Below are 22193 nucleotides of genomic sequence, written 5' to 3'. Positions count from 1 at the left end.
GGTGCGCCCCCGGGAGGGCGGGACGCGGTGGGGGGTGGAGGGGGCGCGCGGGGACAAAGGGAGCGGCGGGGCGGGCGCGAAGGGAGCGGGGCGCCGCCCCGGCCGGGGGAGCCCTCCCCTGCGGGCGCCGAGGCCCGCGCTCCCCGGAGGCTCCATCCCCGCGCCCGCCGGCGGCTCCAGGACCAAACATGGACAGCGCGCGAGCCCGTTTCGGCCGCGTGGCCCCCTGGAGCAGCTCCACTTTTGGCCATGTCCCCCGGCCGCGGCGCGCCCCTCTCCCCGCACGCCCTCCGCGGCGGCGAGGCCCTGCCCCGAGGGAGGGTTAGCACGGGGTGGTGACTCCGCTTGGCCCTCTGCTCAGGGGCGGAGAGGGATGCGGCCTCCCACTTCAAACAGAGGCCGCGGCTCAGCCACATCGGGCCGCAGAGTCTGGGAGGCCTGGGAGCGAGCGGCATCTGCTCCGCTCCTTCCCCTCTGATCAGCCCCTGCGGCACAGATTTGTCACATTACACACTTGTTAACTGGTTCCAGGAGCCGGGGAGAGCTGTGTGCATTCTCAGGAAGACAGCGAGTTCCGACGAATTTCCGTAGCAGGAGAGACACCCAGACCCGGCATTCTGTAACTTTTCTGGCGCACGCGCGCGCGCGCGCACACACACACACACACACACACACACGCACACACGCTGCATTAATGACTGGAGTTCTACCACGCTCCGCCTGAAGTCCGGGTGCTGGGAAAGGAGAGAAGAATACATGCGCTGGGTGATCCTCTGGCCGGGTGCAGAAGAGACTGCCAACATTTGTGCCCATTGCCACACGACACTGACAATTCACTTCCGCCTCATAACGACACGTGATCCGCTTACATGTTCTAAGTCACTTACATGTCTGAATGGTTTCAAGTTGTAGGTATTCACTGATAGGGGTGGGACACCCTGTAGGTGAAATGCATAAAAAGTTACCGTCAGGAACGCGTGTGGGCTCAGGGCCCGGGCTCCACACGGCAAGTGGCACGTTTGGCATGTGGGTCAGCCACGACTGGCAGTGGATGCTGTGGGCAGAAGGGAGGTTGAAGACCTTTCCCCAGACCTGGTCAGGGAGACCAAGCACAGAGGACAAGAGGGATTGTTAACATGGAAAATGCGTGTGGGACCGTGAAGGGCTGCAGGGGTCGGTTGGACTATGCCCCAGAACTTGAAAGACGGTGGGAAGGACAGCATGAGTGATCCTGGGTCTGGCGACGGGCGAAAGGGCTGCTCTGAGAGCAGTGAAGGGCTTGTATTGCAGACGGGTGGGAAATGAGATTGCACTGGGCAGGGGGGGCAGGTAGGAGAGGCCCCAAGGGCCCGCAGGGGAGCTGAACACAGCTGGTGGCAGGTGGAGGAGGGAGGTGAGAGGCTTGCACAGCAGCCAGTGGCTGCTGGAGCTGCATTAGAGAGATGAGTCTGTGTGTGGACTGGACAGCGGGGGCCAGGGCCCGAGCTGGAGTGGCCCAGGGTGGGGCGGGGCCTGAGCACCGCTCAGTCAGAGGGACGGGCCAGAGGAATCTCGCTCTAGGACAGACAGCTGGAGAGGCAGGAAAACCAAGAGAGGACAGCAAGCATCCCACTAAAAACGCTAGGAGCAATTGGAGACTCGAGAGGGCGTGGGTAGAGGTTGTTAATGAACTTTCTAAAGGTGAGGATGGTAAGTCAACAGAAGTTGGGCAGAGCCTTGGGATGGGAGGAGAGAAATTCCAAAGGAGTGTCAGGAAAGAGAGGCAGGAAACCTGCATAGGATATTGTCTCATTAAACTAGGAGCACAGAAAGTGGCAGAGAGGTGGGCATTTTCACAGGATTCTCTGTAGGACGGGTCAAGGAGGACAAGGCTGGGCAAAGGCCCTTCCATCTGGTGGCAGAGGGCTTGCCAGGTAGCCTGGAGCATCTTGGTGAGCAGGGGGGACGGGAGCCGGGCTGCCGGTCATCAAAAGGAGAGCACACGTAGATGCACATTTGAGAACTTCAGCAGGGAAAGGAAATGCGGGCCAACTATAGAGGGCGGTGGAGGCAGAAGGGTAACATAAAGCTAGCCCTGCCACCACCCAAACAGGGGGACCCTCTGCACCTCTAAAGCAAGAGGCAGCTGCTACAGAGAAGGGGCTTTCCAAGGGCAAGACTGAACACAGGTGCACTTTGATCTTTGCCCTTGTCTGTATTCTCATTTCCCACCTTCTCCCCTTCGAATCCAGTCCTAATGCTACATCTACTCCACTTTGCGGATAATTGCTATAAAAAGCTGACTGCGGCATTCTTCAAACTGGAAAGGAAATGATTATGAATAAATGATTAAAAGAACGTTTTAAGAATGTTAATATTCTTGATTTATCGTGTTCAAGGTATGCTATTGGACCACAGCTAAGAAGAGTTAAGAACAAAGAAAATTCAGAAGTGGGGCAGGAGAGAAATTGAGCTGGAGGTTTTCGTAGAAGATTTTACTTTTGCTAAGAGCAAAATTACAAATAACAATGAAGAACTCAGTCCACTTGCTTTTGAGATGATAAAGATCGTTATCACACTCTTAACCTAGAATACTTAACGGCTGTGTTTTTCCCACAATGGCAAAAGCTCACTCTAAAAAAAGCAAAATTTAGGATAATTACAAGGATACGCATGTTAAGTCAATTAGGTAAACTCTACACCGCACTGAAAAAGATCCATGCGGGGAAGTCCAAGAAAAACCTCTGAACACTTAATTAATGATGTGTGATTTTTGCGCCCAAACATCTTAACAGATTGTTATTCCATGTCATTTTGAGATAATTTATGGCCCAAGACCAAGAACTGTTGTCATTGTAATAAGTGATGTACACTCTCTAGGACAATATAACCATAGCATTCAGTGGCATTAAGAGCAGCAAATTGTACCGTATGTGAAAAAAGAGAAAAGAAAATGGGAGCTCTCTAGCCTTTATTTGTAGAGAAGTAATTTTTAAAATTACCCAGAAATGTAGCTTGTGTATCTATTGTTTAATTCAACATGTCTCCAAAAATAGCTTCTACGGTACCAGGCACCGTGCTTGGGGCTGGGAATATAGCCACAGAACACAGTACTTTCTAAACTGCAGGTGGCCGTGTATAGTGGTTTTAAAGAGTCATATGTGCACTTTAACAAATGAAGTAGAAAATTCTACTTCTGGGTATATACCCAAAGGAATTGAAAGCAGGGTCTTGAAGAGATATTTGCACACCCATGTTCATAGCAGCATTATTCACAAGAGCCAAAATGTGGAAACACCCCAAGTGTCCATCAAAAGATGAATGGATAAACCAGATGTGATATGTACATACAGTGGAATATTACTCAGTTTTAAAAAGGAAGGACAGGGGCGCCTGGGTGGCTCAGTCGGTTAAGTGTCCTACTCTTGATTTCTCAATTTCAGTTCAGGGTTGTGAGATCGAGCCCCACATCCGGCTCAGCTCAGAGTCTGCTTGGGATTCTCTCCCTCTGCCTGTCCCCCTGCTTGTGTGCATGCTGTCTCTCAAATAAATAAATAAATAAAATCTTTTTATTTTTTATTTTTTAAAGGAATACTTTTTTTTTTAAGATTTTACTTCTTTATTTGACAGAGAGAGAGACAGCAAGAGAGGGAACACAAGCAGGGGGAGAGGGAGAAGCAGGCTTCCCACTGAGCAGAGAGCCTGATGCGGGGCTCAATGCTAGGACCCTGGGATCATGACCTGAGCCGAAGGCAGATGCTTAACAACTGAGCCACCCGGGTGCCCCTAAATAAAATCTTTTTTAAAATAAATAAGATACAAAGAAAGGACATTCTAACATCTGCTACAGTGTGGATGAAACTTGAGGACCTTATGCTAAGTGAAAGAAGCCAGTCACAAAAAGACAAATATTGCATGATGGTACTTACATGAGGTCCCTAAAGGAATCAAGTTCATAGAGACAGAAGTCGAATGGTGGGCACCAGGGGCTGAGGGGGACAGGAAGTGAGTGTTTCATGGGGACAGAGTTTCAGTTTGGAATGATGAGAAAGTTCTGGAGATGGATGGTGGTGCTGGTTGCACAACAGGGTTACTGTCCTTACTACCACTGAACTGTGCACTTAAAAGGTAAAATGGCAAATTTTATGCATATTTTAAAACCAATTAAAAATGAAATAGAATAGGAAATATTGGAATACGCTGAACTTACTAAGAACAAGAGTTTTTACTTGAAACATTGGTTTTTACTTGGAGTGTGTGCTCGGTCGTGGTGTAAAATGTGTTTCTCCCTAGAGGTGACAAAGTCGAGGAGATGTTCAGGCACATAATAACGAATCGTGATAAGTGCTAGATTATTCCAGAGAGCGTGAATACCGGACTGAGGGTAAAAGAGGAAATCAGAGCAGGGGAAGCCGCTCAACCAGAACAGGACCCAGGACCGGCTGAGGAACTGAGAAGGTCACCCAGGCAGGAAGAGTGGCCTGCTCACATGGGGGTTCTCCTATATTCTAAGAGCAAAGGAAAGTTGCCCTTAGGTGAGTGTTGTGGGTTAAACTGTGTCGGTGCCAAATTCATATGTTGAAGTACTAACCTCTAGCACCTCGGAATGTGACCTTCTTTGGAGGCAGGGTCTTTGCAGAGGTAATGAAGTTAAAATGAGGTCGTTAGGGTGGGTCCTCATCCAATAGGATGATGTCCATATACGAAAAAGGGATTAGGACACAGACACACACAGAGGGAAGACCACATGACGACACAGGAATAAGACAATCGTAGACAAACCAAGAAGAGACGCCTGGACAGATCCTTCCCTCGTGGCCCTCAGAAGGAGGCAACCAAGCCTTCACCTTGATTTTGGACTGCTAGGCTCCAGAACAACGAGACAGTCAATTTCTGCTGCGTAAGCCCTACCCCAGTGTGTAGAACTTGGTTACAGCTGCCCTGGCAAATGAACATAGTTAATAAAGAATCCCAAAGTCAAGAACTGGCTATTCCGTAGATCGAGGATACCATTCATTACTGATACTGAAATACAAGATACACTTCCTATGATAAGATTGTCACTCCATAAAACGAGAAGTAATCAGAGATTCCTAGCATCAGTAAAGAACATTAAACTCTGTGGTCTCCCACCTGCCTGCCAATACAGCTGTATTTCTTTACAACATCCCTGACAAATGGTCCCTCGGCCATTTCAAAGTTGAAGAGCTTGAATTATTGAAAAGATTGCTGGTTATTTTTATCCCAAATCGCCTTCCCCAAAGCATCCTTCAGCGATTCCACTTTTGTCAGGTCGATTTCATCTCCACGGTCCTGGTGCAGGCTGTCTGTTCCGGGACGCCGCAATCACAGCTTGTGTCCTGCTTTCCCAGCTCTATTTCGTGACTTCAGGGTTAACTGGCCCAGAGAGGGGTTAATGATGGTATTTCATTCTCTGTTGCCTGCCCCATTAAGTGCAAATATCTTGGCGCAGACTTCAAGTGTGTCTGGGTTCCCGCGGCAAATGCTGTCTTTGGCATCTGACACGCTCCGGCCGCACCACGCTATCGGCAGCTCCGGTTCATGACTCTGAGTCATGCCATGCACTTGAATGCTCTGGACATCTGCCCATGCCCCAGCCCTGAATGCCTGCCTTTCCCTGCCCGCCACCACAGAAGCCGAGCGATCCTGTCTGCTACGCTTCCAACATCTGCTGGTACTTTACTGTATCCCTCATGTTAAGTGGCCTTGCCTTGTAGGAACTTGTGTGTGTGTGTGTGTGTGTGTGTGTGTGTGTGTGTCCATCTCTCCCAGGAGATTAGATGCCCCAAACACCCCTCATGCCGGACATAGTTGGCACTGAGAACACGCTGAGTGAATGAATGAATGAACCCGCTAGGCAAAGTCAGTTGCTCATGACACACAATAGGATTTCAAATGCTTTGAAGAGAGCGCTCCTGCTCTCCAGGCTGAAGCCCTCCATTTCCTCCCTGGCCATCCTGTGACATAGTTTCTCAACCCCTTGTCTGAAGAGATGCCCACCTCCCTCAACTGGGCTCTTTTCTCCTGAATCCCGGCACCCCAGAACTGAATACAATAACCTCAGAGGACAGACCTGTGTGGCCTTTCCCTTTAACAACTTAGATATTATGATTCCGTTAATGCAACTGAAGTCCATATTGATTTGTTTTTTCTTTTTGAGCAGTCAGGATATATACTGTTGGTTCATGTTGAACTTCCGGTCAATTACAAACCTATCAGTCTTTTCAAATGAACTGCTGTTGGGTCTTCTCCATCCTGTATTGAGCTAATCGATTAAAAAAAAAAAATCTAAAGAAAATTTATCTTTACCCCTGTTAAATGTCATGTTGTTTGCTCCAATCCATCCTCTTAGCCAACCCAAATCTTTAAACTCTGAAATCTGGCATCTAATGCATCAGCATTCTGAGGACGAGGAGTGTGTGGTAACAAATCCTTTACTGTGGGCAACATCCTTGTAATTGACAAACGCATCCACAGCACAGAAGGGGGTGGAGCTCTGAGCTCCGCATCTCCAGTGATCTATTTACCCATACCTTAAATGTTTGTCCAACTAAACATCAAATTGTCCCAGCTGTTTGTTTACCCAGCCCATTTTTCTCTATCCTGCACCGTGTTTTGTGAAGGATCTTTACCAGTGCTTTGTAAATCCAGTCTGGTAACGCCGTGAAAAAGAGAGAACAAAGTTGGTTTGGCTCTTAGGGACCGCATTCCCTTCCAAGTTCATGCACAGCAGCTCCTCAAAGATCTGTTAACATTTTTGCTCAGAACCAATATTAATATCAAATTTATCATCCATATTTTCCAGAAGCCAACTTTTTCTGCTTTGGGGAGAATTATGATATTTTTCCCTTCTCAGTTTTCTGCAATGCCCATCTGGTGAGGTTCGAGATGGTTTGTCAAGGCCCAGAGAGAATGTATTCGCAGTAACTAAAGAGCCCCCGCCGCTTCTCACCTATCTTTGGGCTCTTGACAATCCCTCCGGGGATGTTTCTTCTACTCTTTCCAGTTTTACAACTGTTCTCCTTATGGAAGAGAAAGAAACCCACAAAGCAAAGTCCAGAATATGCAGATGGCTTTCAGAGTCCTTCGTGGCCCCTGTTCCTCTCGCTGTTCTTTGTGTTCATTCACCAGCCGCCCCAGCAGCCAACACGAAGCCTTCATAGCACTCGCCCTGCCCTCGCCCCTGGGAGCCTCGTCCTCACGTTTGGAAGCAGATCTACAGCTCATCTCACAAAGATGAGTCAGCTGCCGCAGATGAACCTGGCTCCTGACTACCTGTGCACCACCTGTCCTGGCCGGGCTGGGGTGGGTGAGAAGCGCTGGCTGCGGAACAGCACACACAGCCTTATCGGGGCCTCTCCAGCCTCATTACCCTATCATCGAACTGTCGGCGCCGCAGAACCATGAACGTCTGAGCCTTCCACACTTAATGTGTTCATAGTCCAGATGGACATGAAAACTCCTTGTGATCTGAGCAACCCATGGCTTTTTTCTCTTGGGTCATTCCCTCAAAAGCGCTCTTGATGATTTGCCTCCATCGAAATAATTTACATATTTGGAAGTGTCTGAAATGAAGTGGAAATTTAAAAGTCATATTCAATTTTCCCTTTTAAAAATTTTGTTTCATTTAGGAAACTCGGCATTGTGACTGTGATTCATAGAGTCCTATAGGTGTTGCAGCCGATTGCAAACAAAATCTCCGTTGCAACAGCTCCACTGAACGACGTCATTTTCGGGAATTTGTGTTCATTTTCTCCATTGTGTTACCCGAGAGGTTTTATGGCAGTTTTTGGCATATCACCGACTAACCACAGAGTAAATACACCAGTATTAGGTCGACTATTCATCCCAGAGTGCTGGGGCAGCTGGATTTGTGCCCGTGCCCTGGGTGATCAGCAGTAGTCCCCCTGGGACTCTGGAGTATTCTGGTTTGGATTACAAATTATATGGTAATCCCAGCTAGCATGGAAAGACTTAGAATCTATCCATATTGTATGTTTTAAAAATTATTGAGATTCACACAGGTATATTGAAAGTGCTACCTTAAGCTAACTCATGGCATCAAAGTTGCAAGAAAGAAAGTTGCCAGAAATCTGAATATTTATCTGGAAAGGCAAGTAAAAGACCTGTTTCTGAGGTTTGCCTGGTTCCTTCCCACCACCCCTGGCATGGGCTTTCACATCTCTGTGGGCTAGATACACAGTATTCATTTGTAATTAACCAAGGGTCCTGGAAGCCTTGCTAAAATATTGACCTTTGGACTTTCGACTCCAGCTATCCCACTGATTAAGGCAAAGGGTTAAAGGGTCTTCTGATTAGAGATCACTGGTAAGACAGTGCTGCCCCTCCCTCAATCATGGCTTGTTCACTGTGCTCTTCATCACAGACAGGATGCTGACCATTGGTTCACTCCCTCGCACACAATGAGTGACTACTCTGCCGGGAACAGAAGACACAAAGGGGAATAAGGTGCCAGCCCACCCCCTGGGGGTCTCACGGTCTAGGAGAGAGCATACGCATAGGAACACAGCAAACATACAGGAGGGGACCAAGGCACACAGGAGCCCATCAGGGACATTTTTGTCCATTCGTGTATCAGCTCCAGCCCAAGCTACAAGCCTGTGGGGTAGGTAGTACTGCCTCAGTTTTACACATAGGGGGCCGCCCAGGTGGCTCAGTGTCTGACTCTTGATTTCAGCTCAGGTCATGATCTCAGGGTCATGGGATAGAGCCCCGCATCAGGCTCTGCGTTCAGCGTGGAGTCTGCTTCTCCCTCTCCCTTGCTCCTCCTCCACCTCCCACCCCCACTCTCTTGAGCAGACTCTAAAATAAATAAATAAATAAAATCTTTAAAAAAGTTTTTTTTACACATAGGGAAACTCCCCTGTGAGCAGAGAGGCAGGTGCCTGGCTGAGGTCATGGGGCTGGTGAATGGTGGAGACAAGATTTAAATCTGGTCCTGTCAGGCCCAAACCCTCCCTGTTCTGTTCTGAACTATTCCCTCTGCAGCTGAGGATGAGATAAGAGCCGAGGGGGAAGGAAGGGAAGACTTTACTCAAGAATAAAAGCTGACACCAGTTGCTCACAGGAAAGAAGAACACCCCGAGATAGGGTGCGACCTCGGACATCCTGTAGGGTGCAGCCCCGAGGTCCCACTGCACCTTACCCATAGTATGCATGCAGAAAGTCTTTGCTGCTTGGGACAAGTGAAGGCATGAGGACTACTGCACCCCCAGTGGCTGGGGCAGATGGAGAGGAACCGCGGGTAGATGGACCCAGAACTCCAGCCCTGATGGCCTGGGAGACAAGACAGCGGGAGGAGGAGGGAAAGCCATCCAGGGAAGAGGTTAGCAAAGCATGCCCAGCGTGTCTAGGAAATGATAAGCCATCCAGCTCTGTTCAAGTCAAACATGGGATGAGGAGGTCAAACTGGAGGCTCCACTGCAGAGGGTCTGGGAGCCCCTACCTACAAAGGGGTTGGACTCGGCCCATGGGCAGTAGGAAGCCCTTTGAATGCCACACACTGAGGCTGTGCTTCAGGAAGGCTGATGCGGGAGCATGCAAACTAGACTCAGGGGACCCTGAGGACATGAAAACAAACTAGTGGATGCCTAGCATATTTCCGAATGAGATGGTGAGGGCCTGGGTGCCAGCCTCCCAGGTGGGTGGGGAATGGGCTGGTCAGACCAGGTTGCTGATTCCGGGGACACCGAGGGAGGATGTCTTCTAAGAGACAAGGAGTCGGGGGCAGAGTGGGTTGTCAGGAAGTGGGGGGGTGGTGCAGGGAGAAGGCCATGGCTTTGGCAGTGAGGATGCCACTGGGGACACAGAAGCTGGACAGCTGAGTGGTGGCAAGGTCTGAGGGCTGGAGGTGGCCAGGATCAGACAGTCACACAGGAAGAGGAGAAAAGAGCAGGAAAACCCACCTCCAGGGCAGCATGGCCAGGGTAGACTTTGTCAGGACGGGAAGAGCAAGCATGGTTGGTGGGAGGAAGAAAGAGCCCGAGGAGGGGAAGCTGGTTTCGATTCAAGGAGGCGGGAGGTGGCTGCTGGGACCGGTTTCCAGAGGACATGGTATGCGGGAGAGTCTCCTTGGACAGAAGGAGGGAGGGCACGTCTTCTGGGAGGAAGGGTCAGAAGGATGAGAGAGGTGTAAAGCCACAAAAAAAAGGTGAGGTTTCCTTCATTTGTTCAACAGGTATTTGTTGGCAACATAATTGTCCTCGTAAAGATCTAACGGTGGCTTTCCCGGGAAAGGTGGCAGACCAGGCACGTTCTGCTGAAGCTCCTCACACCCACAGGCAGAGAGGATGGAAGGAGAGGACCTCCACAGAACCGCAAGCTGGGGAACAGGACAGCGCAGGTCGGGGCTCGTGTGCCCCCAGCAAGCTGCAGCAGAGGCCAGTAAGGCTGGAGAAACCAAGAAGCACCCCATTTGTCACCACAGAGCCCTCAAAAGATTCAAAAACTGACAGCACAAGCACCTACGGAAATGAGGGGCACAGGAGAGGCTGAAAACAGGACAATCAGCCAAAAGTATGCTTAGGAAGCTGCTACGGACAGAAAACTGTGTGTCCTTGAATTCCTGAAGCCCTAAAGCGGCTGTGTGTGCAGATAGGGCTCTAGGAAGTAATTAGGGTGAAATGAGGTCATAATGGTGGGCCCTAAGCTGATAGGATTGGAGGCTTTATAAGAGGAAGATCTCTCTCTCCCCACCTCCCTCTCCATCTCCACCATGTGAGGACACTGCAAGAAGACCAGGAAGCGGGCCCAACCAGGAACCAACGCTACTGGCACCCTGATCTCGGACTTCCAGCCTCCAGGATGGGGAGCAAATAAATTTCTGTTGTGTAAGCCCCCTTGCCTGTAAAGGTGTTTTGTTATGGCAGCCCAAGGTGACTATGACAGAAGCAGTTAGACCCCCTTCCTGATGCCCTTCCTCTCCCTGCAGAAGATCAGAAGCTTAATCTCTGCAACAGGGGAACTAAGGGGTTCTCTGCACCAATGGATACCAGGGGGCACCATCCTGAAGATGAGAAAGAAGCGATCGCCTAAGGCTGAATGAGGAGCCTTCACCCCAGTCCCTTCCTACGCTCAGGTCCGGGAATCCTGGCAGCCAAGTATCTGCTCTCTAGAGCAGAGTATGGAAGACCCTTCTTGAGGGAAAGACATGGAGGTGGGGAAGGTCAGAAATCACAGGGAGGTCCTCCTGTTGACAAGCCTCATCAGTGGACTCCAAGCTTCAGACAATTGTTGAATGTTCCTCTCTAAAATGTGACTGGAGAGCTGAAGTCTCTAAACAGTTGAGAAAATATAAAAGGATAAAAGGAGGAGGGTATGAAGAAACAGACAACATAGAGTACAGAAGGAAATAAAACAATCATCGACATCCTCAACGATTCAAGTTATTGCAGCCACAAGATAAGGACAAGATGCTAAAGTCAGATGATAAAAGAGAGTTTTGGGAAATTAAAATATAACCATAGAAATAAAATGTCCACAGAAGAGTCTAAGTAGAGTTAAGGAAATCTCCCAGAAAAATAGCACAAAAAGAACAATATAGAATACAGAAGAAAAAAAATCTAGTAATCATATGGGGAGGTTCAGTGTATAAAAACAGGAGTTTCAGAAAGCAAAAACAGAATTAGAGGAAGAGAAATCATCAAAGAAATAATTCAAGAAAAATTCCCAGAACAAAGGGACACAGATTCCTAGATTGAAAGGACCTACTAAATGCTCAACACAATGGAGAGAGAACCAAATTTCTATCCTGTGACACTTTAGAACACTGGGGATAAGGAAATCATTCAGAAAGCTTCCAGGGAGGGGGCGCCTGGGTGGCTCAGATGGTTGGGCATCTGCCTTCAGCTCAGGTCATGATCTCAGGGTCCTGGGATTGAGCCCCAAGTGGGGCTCTGTGCTCAGTGGAGAGTCTGCTTGGTATTCTTTCTCTCCCTCTGCCCCTCCCCCCACACGTGCTTGCTCTCTCTCTTTCTCTCTCTCTCAAAAATAAACAAACCGATCTTTTTTTTTTTTAAGATTTTATTTATTTATTTGACAGAGAGAGAGGGAGAGAGGAAGACAGTGAGGGATGGAACACAAGCAGGGGGAGTGGGAGAGGGAGAAGCAGGCCTCCCGTGGAGTAGGGAGCCCGATGCGGGGCTCGATCCCAGGACCCTGGGATCATGACCTGAGCCAAAGGCAGACGCTTAACCGACTGAGCCACCCAGGCGCCCCTAAACAAATCAATCTTTTAAAAAATGTTTGGTACTGGCACAAAAGTAGACACATAGATCAATGGAACAGAATAGAGAGTCCAGAAATAAACCCATGCTTATAAGGTCAATTAATTAAGGTCAATTAATCTATGAGAAAGGAGGCAAGAACATGCAATGGGAAAAAGACAGTCTCTTCAACAAATGTTGGGAAAACTGGACAGCTACAAGCAGAATGAAACTGGACCACTTTCTAAAACCACACACAAAAATAAACTCAAAATAGATTAAAGACCTAAATGTGAGACCTGAAAGCATAAAATTCCTTGAAGAGAACACATGGGCAATAATCTCTTTGACATCAGCCATAGAAACATTTTTCTAAATATGTCTTCTCTGGCAAGGGAAACAAAAGCAAAATTAAACTATTGGGACTACACCAAAATAAAAATCTTCTGCAGAGCAAAGGAAACCATCAACAATGTAAAAAGACAACCTACTGAATGGGAGAAGATACTTGCAAATGATGTATTCAATAAGGGGTTAATATCTGAAATATATAAAGAACTGATACAACTCAAAACCAAAAAACCAAATAACCCAATTAAAAAATGAGAAGACATAAATGGACTTTTTTCCAAACAAGACATAGCCAACAGATACGTGAAAAGATGTTCAACATCACTCATCATCAGGGAAATGCAAATCAAAACCACAATGAGGCATCACCTCTCACCTGTCAGAATGGCTAGACTCAAAAACACGAGAAACGACAAGTGTTGCCAAGGACATGGAGAAAAAGGAAACTTTGTGCACGGTTGGTGGGAATGCAAACTGGTACAATTACTGTGGAAAACAGTATGGAGATTCCTCAAAAAAATTAAAAATGGGACTACCATATGACCCAGTAATTCCACTATTGGCTATTTACCCAGAGAAAACAAAAACACTAATTCACAAAGATATGCGCCCCTATGTTTACTGCAGCATTATTCACAATAGCCAAGATATGGAAACAGCCCAAGTGTCCACCAACAAATGAATGGATAAAGAAGAGATGAGATAGATAGATAGATAGATGATAGATAGATAGATAGATAGATAGATAGATAGATAGATAATGGAATATGATGCACCCATAAAAAAGAATGGAATCTTGCCATTTGCAACAACACAGATGGGTCTAGTGGGTATAATGCCAAGTGAAATAAGTTAGAGAAGGAAAAATACCATATGATTTTACTTGTATGTGGAATTTAAGAAACAAAACAAATGAACAAAGAAAAAAAGAGGCAAAAAAACAGACTCTTAACTATAGAGAAACTGATGGTCTGGGGGTGGGGCATGGGTGGAATAGGTGAAGGGAATTAAGAATACACTTATCATGATGAGCACTGATTTATGTATAGAATTGTTGAGTCATTATATTATACACCTGAAACTAATATGCCACTATGTTTTTTATACTTGAATAATAATACTAATAAATGATGACATGACTACATTGGAAAGAGGGGGAGAAGTGTGTGTGCATGTGTGGGTCTGTAGTGAGCCACATGAACAAGAGCTAGGTCTTCATCCGCTGTGGTGGGACACTAACAAGTAACACATTCCTGAACCTGGAAGATCAGGAAGAATCAGTATACCCATGCTATTTCAAGAAAGATAAATACATACTGAAAGGAAGAGATACAATATTTGGAAGCAGCAGTTGGGTCTGGGAGGTTTGAATGTGGGGATGGCGTGTGAAGGAAGCTAACTGCTATTTTTTTGCATTAAGCCTTGTAGAACTACCTGATTTTTTAAAATACGTGCAGTATGACTTTAATGAACTGAAATTAAGTTTAAAAATTATATGTGCATTTTAATCTAACTTCCCGAGCTTCAATTTATTTGTTCTTTAGTTCGTTCGTTCATTCATTCATTCTACAGACATTTGCTGTGAGCCTTCTTCTAAAAGTCAGGTACCATGCCAATGAAGGTAAAATCTTAGTTCCTGCTGCTAAAGGACCTTTCTTTTTAATAAGAAAAACTTCAAGGATGTTAAAGATTTATGTGCCTTTTTACTTCGATTTTGTATAGTAGGTGGGTTTCTGAATAACTCTAAATTGTGCATTTGAAAATCAGTGGAAGGCTTGGGACAATGTGGCTGGAGCTTCTGATATAAAGGGCCTTACGATAAATCTGTCGGGAAAAAAATATCCCCATAATATATCAATGTGTAAGCTCATATTTTCATATACTGGCCACTCCGGTGAGAAATAGAGGTGGTGGCAGAAAAGGTAGTTTGAGAACAAATTTATGGGCAACACACAGCCATTTGGGAAGAGGGGGATTAATTTATGACCAATATTACTAATGACAACAAGTTAGAATTCATTTATATACCATATACTGTGATGCGGTCCTTAATTACATTATTATGTGCATTCTTAATGATGTCATTTACTGATTAAAAACTAACCATATCCGATGAATGGGATAGTAAAATGTACATCTATACGTCATCAGGATTCTGCACTAATTAATTTCACAGGTTTTTACACTTTCTCCATTTATAACAGATAGAACTTCCTCCTTTAAGCTCCATCTATGAGGACCTCGAGGACACACTTTTCTACATATTTAATATATGAACAGCTGTTTTACCTGCTAAGATTTTATTTTTGCCCAAAGGACATTTTATTGCACCAAATTACAGCATCAGGAAATATTCTTAAAAGATAGCCATAGTTTGGGAAAACCATCTGTTTTAGTTGGAAGAGTAGAAACATAAACTGTATCATGCAAATTTGCTAAGAGAATGCTTTCTTCCAAATGTTACCTTTTGTGCAATGACTATTTATAATGTCCTGGATCAATCTATAAATGTTGTGTTCAAAGTCCTTGTTGCTACCCCAATACTCTGCCATTATGTGGGAAAGAGAAGAGGCTCATAATTTAGACCCTGTTTTAGGCACACCTTTCAAATTGGTCCAAAAATGATATTCAACAAAATGCATCCCAAAGTAATGAAAATGTATGTCCCACGGGGTGGCCAGGTTGGTCTGCTAAAATGCAGCTTTAATGCGATCGCTACCCTGCTCAGAAGTTCGCAGTGGCTCCCCATTGCCCGGGACTGAAGAGTAAGCCCGGCCTGGGAACTGCTGTGATGGGGTCAGGCCAGAGCTTCCAGTGCGGGGTCTATCTCGTCTGCCCACGCCTCAGCCTGCTCACCTGTGACATGGACCCCTTCATTCTCTGGATACACCCCCCACTCTGTTCCATCTCAGACTTTGTGCTGTTCCTTCCATTGCTCCCTATTACAGACAGAATTTTGTCCCCCCAATTTCCTATATTGGAGCCCTAGCCCTTGATGCACCTGCATTTGGAGAGAAAGAGGGAATCAAGGTTAAATGAGGTCACAGGGTAGGGCCCTCATGTGATAGGACCGGTGTCCTTCTAAGAGAAGGAAGACACCAGAGCTTTCCTCTCCTCCATATAAGCATGCGATGGAAAGGTGGCTATCTGCAGGACAGGAGAGAGTCTCCCCAGAAATCAGACTTGCCAGCACCTCAATCTTCGCCTTCCAGCCTCCAGAACTGGGAGAAAGTAAATCTCTGTTGTCTAAGCCCCCCGGCCTGTGGTATCGTGTTATGGCAGCCCAAACAGACAGATACACTCCGCATTTTCCCGGTCACCGCCTCTCAAGGGTCATCTCAGATGCCTCCCCCTCTGGGGACCCTCTCCTCCCTTCCTGCCAGATGCCCCCTCCCCCCTCTGAGCCCCTCAGCACCCAGTGCCGGCTAGAGGAACTCAGTGTGAGACCTTGCCTCAGCACCAAGTGGGCTCTGCACACCCTGAGAACCCAGACTGGATCCCTCCCGATACTCTGTAACTAGCAAATGTGCGGACACACAGCTTCCTGCAACTTTTCAAGGGGGCTGTGATTCTCTGCCTATCTTGAACACCGTGCCAGCAGGCTATATTCCTAATTATATAACAGTATTAGAATATAAAATGCATGTCAGTACGAAGAGAGGAACAACCTCTTTTTTTTTTTTTTTTTTTTTTTTTTGTATTTTGTAACTAGAAAAGCTCTTTATGATCACTGGACTCGTTTCCATTTGAAGCTAATTAGTAAATTGCATTTTTGGCTCTTTAACTGGCTAGGTTAAATTTAGCTCATCTTTTCCCTTAAACTCAAGCTGTCAGTGGGATTCGCAATTAGAATTTTCACTCTCAACTTTCTTCACCATTCAGGGGGATGCCAGGAACGTGCCCCCCCCCCACTTCCAACCCTTTCTCCCTGCAGCTTCTCCCCACCCAAGGCTTCCCGTGGATGCCCCAAGACAGCTCCTTACCCCTAAGCTTGCGGGTCACCCAGGAGCAAGGCTGACATCCTTGGCTCACCCCCACAGCAGACAAGGCGTATGCCCATGGCGTATGCTGCAAATCGGAGGGCAGCCATGCAGCCAGCAGCCCAGGATAAAGAAGGCCCCAAGGGACTTTAAATTAAACTCTGCAATACCCGGCATGGTCAGGACTGCAGCAAGGGCCTGGAGCCCCTGATGTGTTCGGCAGGAGCCCGTCCCTTGCTGGACATGGGGAGGTCGGAGGGGCCCCAGAAGGAGGCTGGGTGGCAGGACAAAAGGGTGCACTCAGGGGAGGATTGGGGGGGATGAGGCAGCCTTATAGAATTACAGAGCAGTACAGAAATAATTGAATCTTAACAATCGCCATGGTCAGCCAGGCCCTAAAGATGCCTAAGAACACCGCGGTGAAGAGCATGGATGTGTGTTAGTGGGGAGGTCACCAGGCCATGCCCACGTGGCTGTCTCTGGTGACCAGAGAGAGTCCTTCTGAGGGTGAGGGAAAGTCCTCCACCCCTAGAATCCCACCGTCTGGCCTCCAAGCCCTCTGCTCTTTGCTTGGAGCTCGGCTTCCCTCCCTCCCTCCCACCCTGGCCACCCCCTTAGCCCTACAAAGGGCTCTTCCCTGACCCAGGCTCTTCCTGCCCCCCCATCCACCCCGAGCATGGTTCAGAGGCCCAGTACCCCAGCCCTCGGCAGGACGGCCTGAGGGTGGGAGGGGAAAGATGCTCACCCAGTCTTTGTGAGGCAGAAGAAAGACACCTAGCCAGTTCCTCCCGGCGTGAGCACCCGGCTGCCCCTCCTCCAAGGGGGATAGGAGGCAGAGACCAGCCTTAGGAGCAGAGCGCCCGCATCCGACTTCTCTCGTTGTCATTAAATAGGATGGGCTGGTGATTTCCAAGAAGAGAGACATCCATTATGCAGGCACTAAAGGGGCTCTGGGCCTCCGGTGCGGCTGGGAGCAGGGCGGGTCTGCGGGGGGTGGGGGGGCACGCCCACCTGGCCTGGCGGGATCCTCTTCCCACCCCCGCCTCTGTTCTCTGCCAAAGGGCCCTGCGTATCTGGGTGGTGGCAAGTAGGGCAGAGGAAGCCAGCCCGGGGGACTGGCGGCAGTTAGTGAAATGAGCTCAGTGATCCTGGGAGTCTGTGGAGCACAGATGGGACCTGGGAGCAAGCGCCGCGTCTTTGCAGTCAGAGCTACTTGGAATTTTTGGTGCGTTTTCTGTGAAAAAACTGGAAAACATTTTCTCTCTCTCTCAGATGTGGGACCCTGGGCAAATGTCCACTCCGTTCTGAGCCTGACACAGGAGGGAGGGAGGTGGATTCTGAAACCTCCCAGTGTCTTTCTAGCCCCGGGCTCCCGTATCCCCGGCTGAATCGGAGGCTCCCAAACACCCAACCCCGGAGTGAGAAAATGTGCAGTGGGTTTTCATGATGCACAAAATGAATTTGATTTCAGGCCTCTGCCTTGGTCTAAGATTGTCCATCTGACATTTTTGTGATTTTTTTTTTAATGAAATGATGGCTTGAGTAGATGGTCATTATTTAACGAAATAAAAAGTTTGCAGCCTTATGTTGCTGCCTTGGGGGGTCAGGCAAAAGCCTGTGAATCACGTGTAGCAGCAAGGCCTGGACCCTGGAGGGCTCTTACTTTGGACTTTGGTCATTGCAGGCCCCAGGGTGGGGGCGGGGGCAGACGGGGAGGTGGGGGGGAGGGGACACAGATGTTCACCCATCTGTGAGAGCGTCATTATGACCACCCTGCTCCCAGTATGTTCAGGAAAACTGGGGCAGGGGAGGGGGGACCCCTTGCATTTTGTTTAATGAGCTCTTCTAGTAAGAGCACCTGCCTCTTGCCTGCCAGGCATTAGAGCACCCTGGGTTAAACTGTGGGTCGTGACCCATTCTTGGGTCATGAAATCAACTTAGGAGTGGACTGAGACCAACATTTTTTAAATGAAATACTGTGGAGCAGAGCAGAAAATATCAGAGTATATCACGTGTAAACATGGAGTAGGGTAAGTATCAATTCATAAACCTTTTTTAAAAAATATATATTCAAATGTACATGTATTTAAATATATATTCAAATATATATTAATAAATACTCAAATATATACATACATTCATACACACACACACACACACACATATATATTCTGCTACTGTATGGAGGAGTAAATTCCTCACAAACCAACCTTCCTACGGACATCTATCAATTAACAAACTATGGACAAAATGGCAAAAACAACATCTTGAGGGTTCTGAGAATAAACATAAGCAGGCAGGTTTTGGAGTAGCATTAAAACCTAGAAGAGGGGCGCCTGGGGGGCTCAGTTAGTTAAGCGTCTGCCTTCGGCTCAGGTCATGATCTCAGGGTCCTGGGATCAAGCCCCGAGTCAGGCTCCCTGCTCAGTGGGAAGTCTGCTTCTCCCTCTGCCCCTCACCCCGCTCATGCTCTCTCTTGCATGCACTCTCTCTCTAATAAATAAATAAAATCTTAAAAAAAAAAAAACCTAGAAGAATCAACCCACATGGGGCAATTTCCCATGTTTGTGGCTTTGCCCTGAAGGCAGGTACATTTGTGGTGGGAGGACAAGGTGGCTAAATTCCAGTAGGAAGCCTATTGTCCCCCTGGACTGAGGAACCAGAAGGAGGAGGCTTGGACAACCAAAATGGCTGGAGAGTGGGGAGGAACCATAAAAGAGAGAGCCAGAGAAGGAATACATAAAATACATAAAAATACTGCCCAAATTTCTGGCTGACCCCCAAGCCACACATGTGTGTGGCTTGTTAAAAGCAGCTTGAACCAAGATCTGGGTCCCCACCCACCACAAGTGTTTGAGACTAACCAAGTTAGTTCCAAATATCAACCCTCTTCAAAACAATATCACAGAATCCAGAGTTTCTATAACAGAACACCCACAATGTCCAGGATACAATCCAAAATTACTCTACATATGCAGAGCCAGGAAAATGCAACCTATTCTCAAGAAAAATGTCAATCAACAGAAACCAACCTTAAGATGACCCCGATATTGGAATCATTAGATAAGATCTTTAAAGCAGCTATTATAACAATATTCAATGATATAAAGAAAAGTATGTTCTAATAAAGAAAAGATAGAATATCTTAATCGAGAGATATAAAATATAAAAGTGAACCAACTGACAGCATTATTCAGAACAGCTAAAAAGTAGGAAAAAAAATCCATGTCCATCAACTGATGAATGGGTTAAGGAATGCAGTATATTCATGTGATGGAATATTATTCAGCCATTAAAAAGAATGAAGTAGTGGTACTGGCTACCACATGAATAAACCTTGAAAACATTCTTAAGTGAAGGAGGCCAGACATAAAGACCACATATCTTGGGGCACCCGGGTGGCTCAGTCAGTTAAGCATCTGCCTTCGGCTCAGGTCATGATCCCAGGGTCCTGGGATTGAACCTTGCATCAGGCTCCTTGCTCGGCAGGAAGACTGCTTCTCCCTCTCCCACTCCCCCTGCTTGTGTTCCCTCTCTCGCTGTCTCTCTCTGTCAAAGAAATGAACAAAATCTTTAAAAAAAGACCACATATTTTAGGATTCCATTTATAGGAAATTTCTATAATAGGAAGATCTATAAAGACAAAAAGTAGATTAGTAGTTGCCAGGAGCTGGAGAGAAGGGGGAATGGGGAGTGATTGCCAATGAATACTGGGTGTCTTTTGTGAGTAATGAAATGTTTTGGAATTTTGTAGTGGTGATGATTGTACAATTTTGGGCACATACTAAAAAAACCTCTGAATTATACATTTAAAATTAATCAAATGAAAATTTCTGAACTGAAAACCACAGTATTTGAAATGAAAAAAATTCACTGGACTCAGAATGACAAGGGAAAAATAATCCATAAACTTGAAAAGGGGTGAATAGAAATTTTCCAATCTGAGAGAGAGAGAGAGAGAGACGATAAAGACAATAAAATTAACAGAGCCTCAAAGAGAGGAAAACAATCAAAGATTTAAAAGTTCCAGAGGACGGGAAGAGAACAGGGCAGGAAACATTATCTGAAGAAATAATAGCTGAAAACTTCCCACACTTGAAGAAAAACACAAATTATAATTTCAAGAGGCTCAGCACATCTGAAGAGGATAAAGAAAGCTATGTCTGGGGCACATCGTAAAACACTGCTGGAAAGTAGATAATGGCAATAGCTGGAAAGCAGACAGAGAAAAACCATGCGTCACATACGAGGGAATCAATCTTTGAGTGACTGCAGACATCTTATCAAAAACCATGGAGGCCAGAGGACAGTGGAACAACAGCTTTAAAGTGTTGAAAGAAAAAATACCATCAACCCAGAAGTCTATATCCAGCAAAAGTATTCTTCAAGAATAAAGATGAAATAAAGACATTTTAAAATAAAGGAAACTTGGGTCACTCGTCCCCACCAGACCTGCGCTATAAGATATGCTAAAGGAAGTTCTCCAGTCTGAAGGCAAAGGAAGCAGGAGAAAATCTCAGATCTTCATGAATGAATGAATGGCATCAGAAATAATAAATACAAAAGACCATTTTCCTCTTAACTTAAAAAATTACCCATTTCTGGGGGTGCCTGGGTGGCCCAGTTGGTTAAGTGTCCGACTCTATTTTGGCTAAGCTCATAATCTCAGGGTCATGAGATCAAGTCCTGTGTCTGGCTCCACGCTCAGTGTGGAGTCTGCTTGAGATTCTCTTTCTCTCCTCCTCTGCCCCTCCCCCTGCTCTCTAAATAAATAAAAATCTAAAAAAAAAAAAAATTACCCATTTCTGTCTGAAGCAAAAATTTTAACACCGTCTTGTGGAATCCACAGTAGATATAATACATATTGCAACTGTACTGTAAGGATGATGGGAATGAGGATAAATGCACCAAATGGGTGCAAAGTTCCTACATTTTATGTGAAGTCATCCAATTTTAACCTTAAGTATGAGTGAAAATTTAAGATGTATATTATAATCCCTGGAACAATTACTAAAAAGGTAGTGCAAAGAGGTATAGCTAAAAAGTCAATGGGTAGATTAAAATGGAATTCCCCCAAATATTCAAATAATTCCCAAAAAGGGCAGGAAAGGGGTGTCTAGGTGGCTCAGTAAGTTAAGCATCAAACTCTTGATTTCAGCTCAGGTCATGATCTCAGGTTCCTGGGATAGAGACCCACTCTGGCTCTGCTCGCAGTGGAGAGTCTCCTTCAGGATTTTCTCTCTCTCCCTCTGCCCCTGTTCCCCATTCATTCGAGCTCTCTCTCTCTCTCAAATAAATAAACAAATCTTTTTCTTTTAAAGGGCAGGAAAGGTGAACAGAGAAATTAAAAATAGGTGATAAAGGGGAAATAAAAAATAAAATGATAGGGGCGCCTGGGTGGCTCAGTCGGTTAAGCGTCTGCCTTTGGCTCAGGTCATGATCCCAGGGTCCTGGGATTGAGCCCTGCATCAGGCTCCCTGCTCCGCGGGAAGCCTGCTTCTCCCTCTCCCACTCCCCCTGCTTGTGTTCCCTCTCTCGCTGTGTCTCTCTCTGTCAAATAAATAAACAAAATCTTTAAAAAAAAATGATAGACTCATATCCATCCAAGCAAATAATTATATTAAATGGTAATGGGCAA

At 46.5% G+C, this 22193-nt stretch overlaps 1 protein-coding gene across 4 annotated transcripts in view; it reads right to left on the bottom strand.

The window, feature by feature from the left end:
• EML1 (EMAP like 1) overlaps positions 1–17709 on the bottom strand; it is a 145015-nt gene extending 127306 nt beyond the window's left edge. For 3 of the 4 annotated variants that reach the window (XM_032405911.1, XM_032405912.1, XM_032405913.1), the window contains exon 1: positions 515–569. In XM_032405911.1, the coding sequence (XP_032261802.1) occupies positions 515–554 (40 nt within the window). In that variant the 5' untranslated portion in view covers positions 555–569. Of the gene's footprint in view, positions 1–514; positions 570–17300 lie in introns of those variants that run through there. The other variant, XM_032405914.1, reaches the window with a different exon arrangement.
• Between the last annotated feature and the right edge of the window lie 4484 nt (positions 17710–22193).

Source organism: Phoca vitulina, unplaced genomic scaffold, assembly GCF_004348235.1.
Source record: "Phoca vitulina isolate PV1807 unplaced genomic scaffold, GSC_HSeal_1.0 scaffold7, whole genome shotgun sequence".
In the NCBI taxonomy this organism is placed as follows: Eukaryota; Metazoa; Chordata; class Mammalia; order Carnivora; family Phocidae; genus Phoca; species Phoca vitulina.
This window is presented reverse-complemented; position numbering and strand designations above follow the sequence as displayed.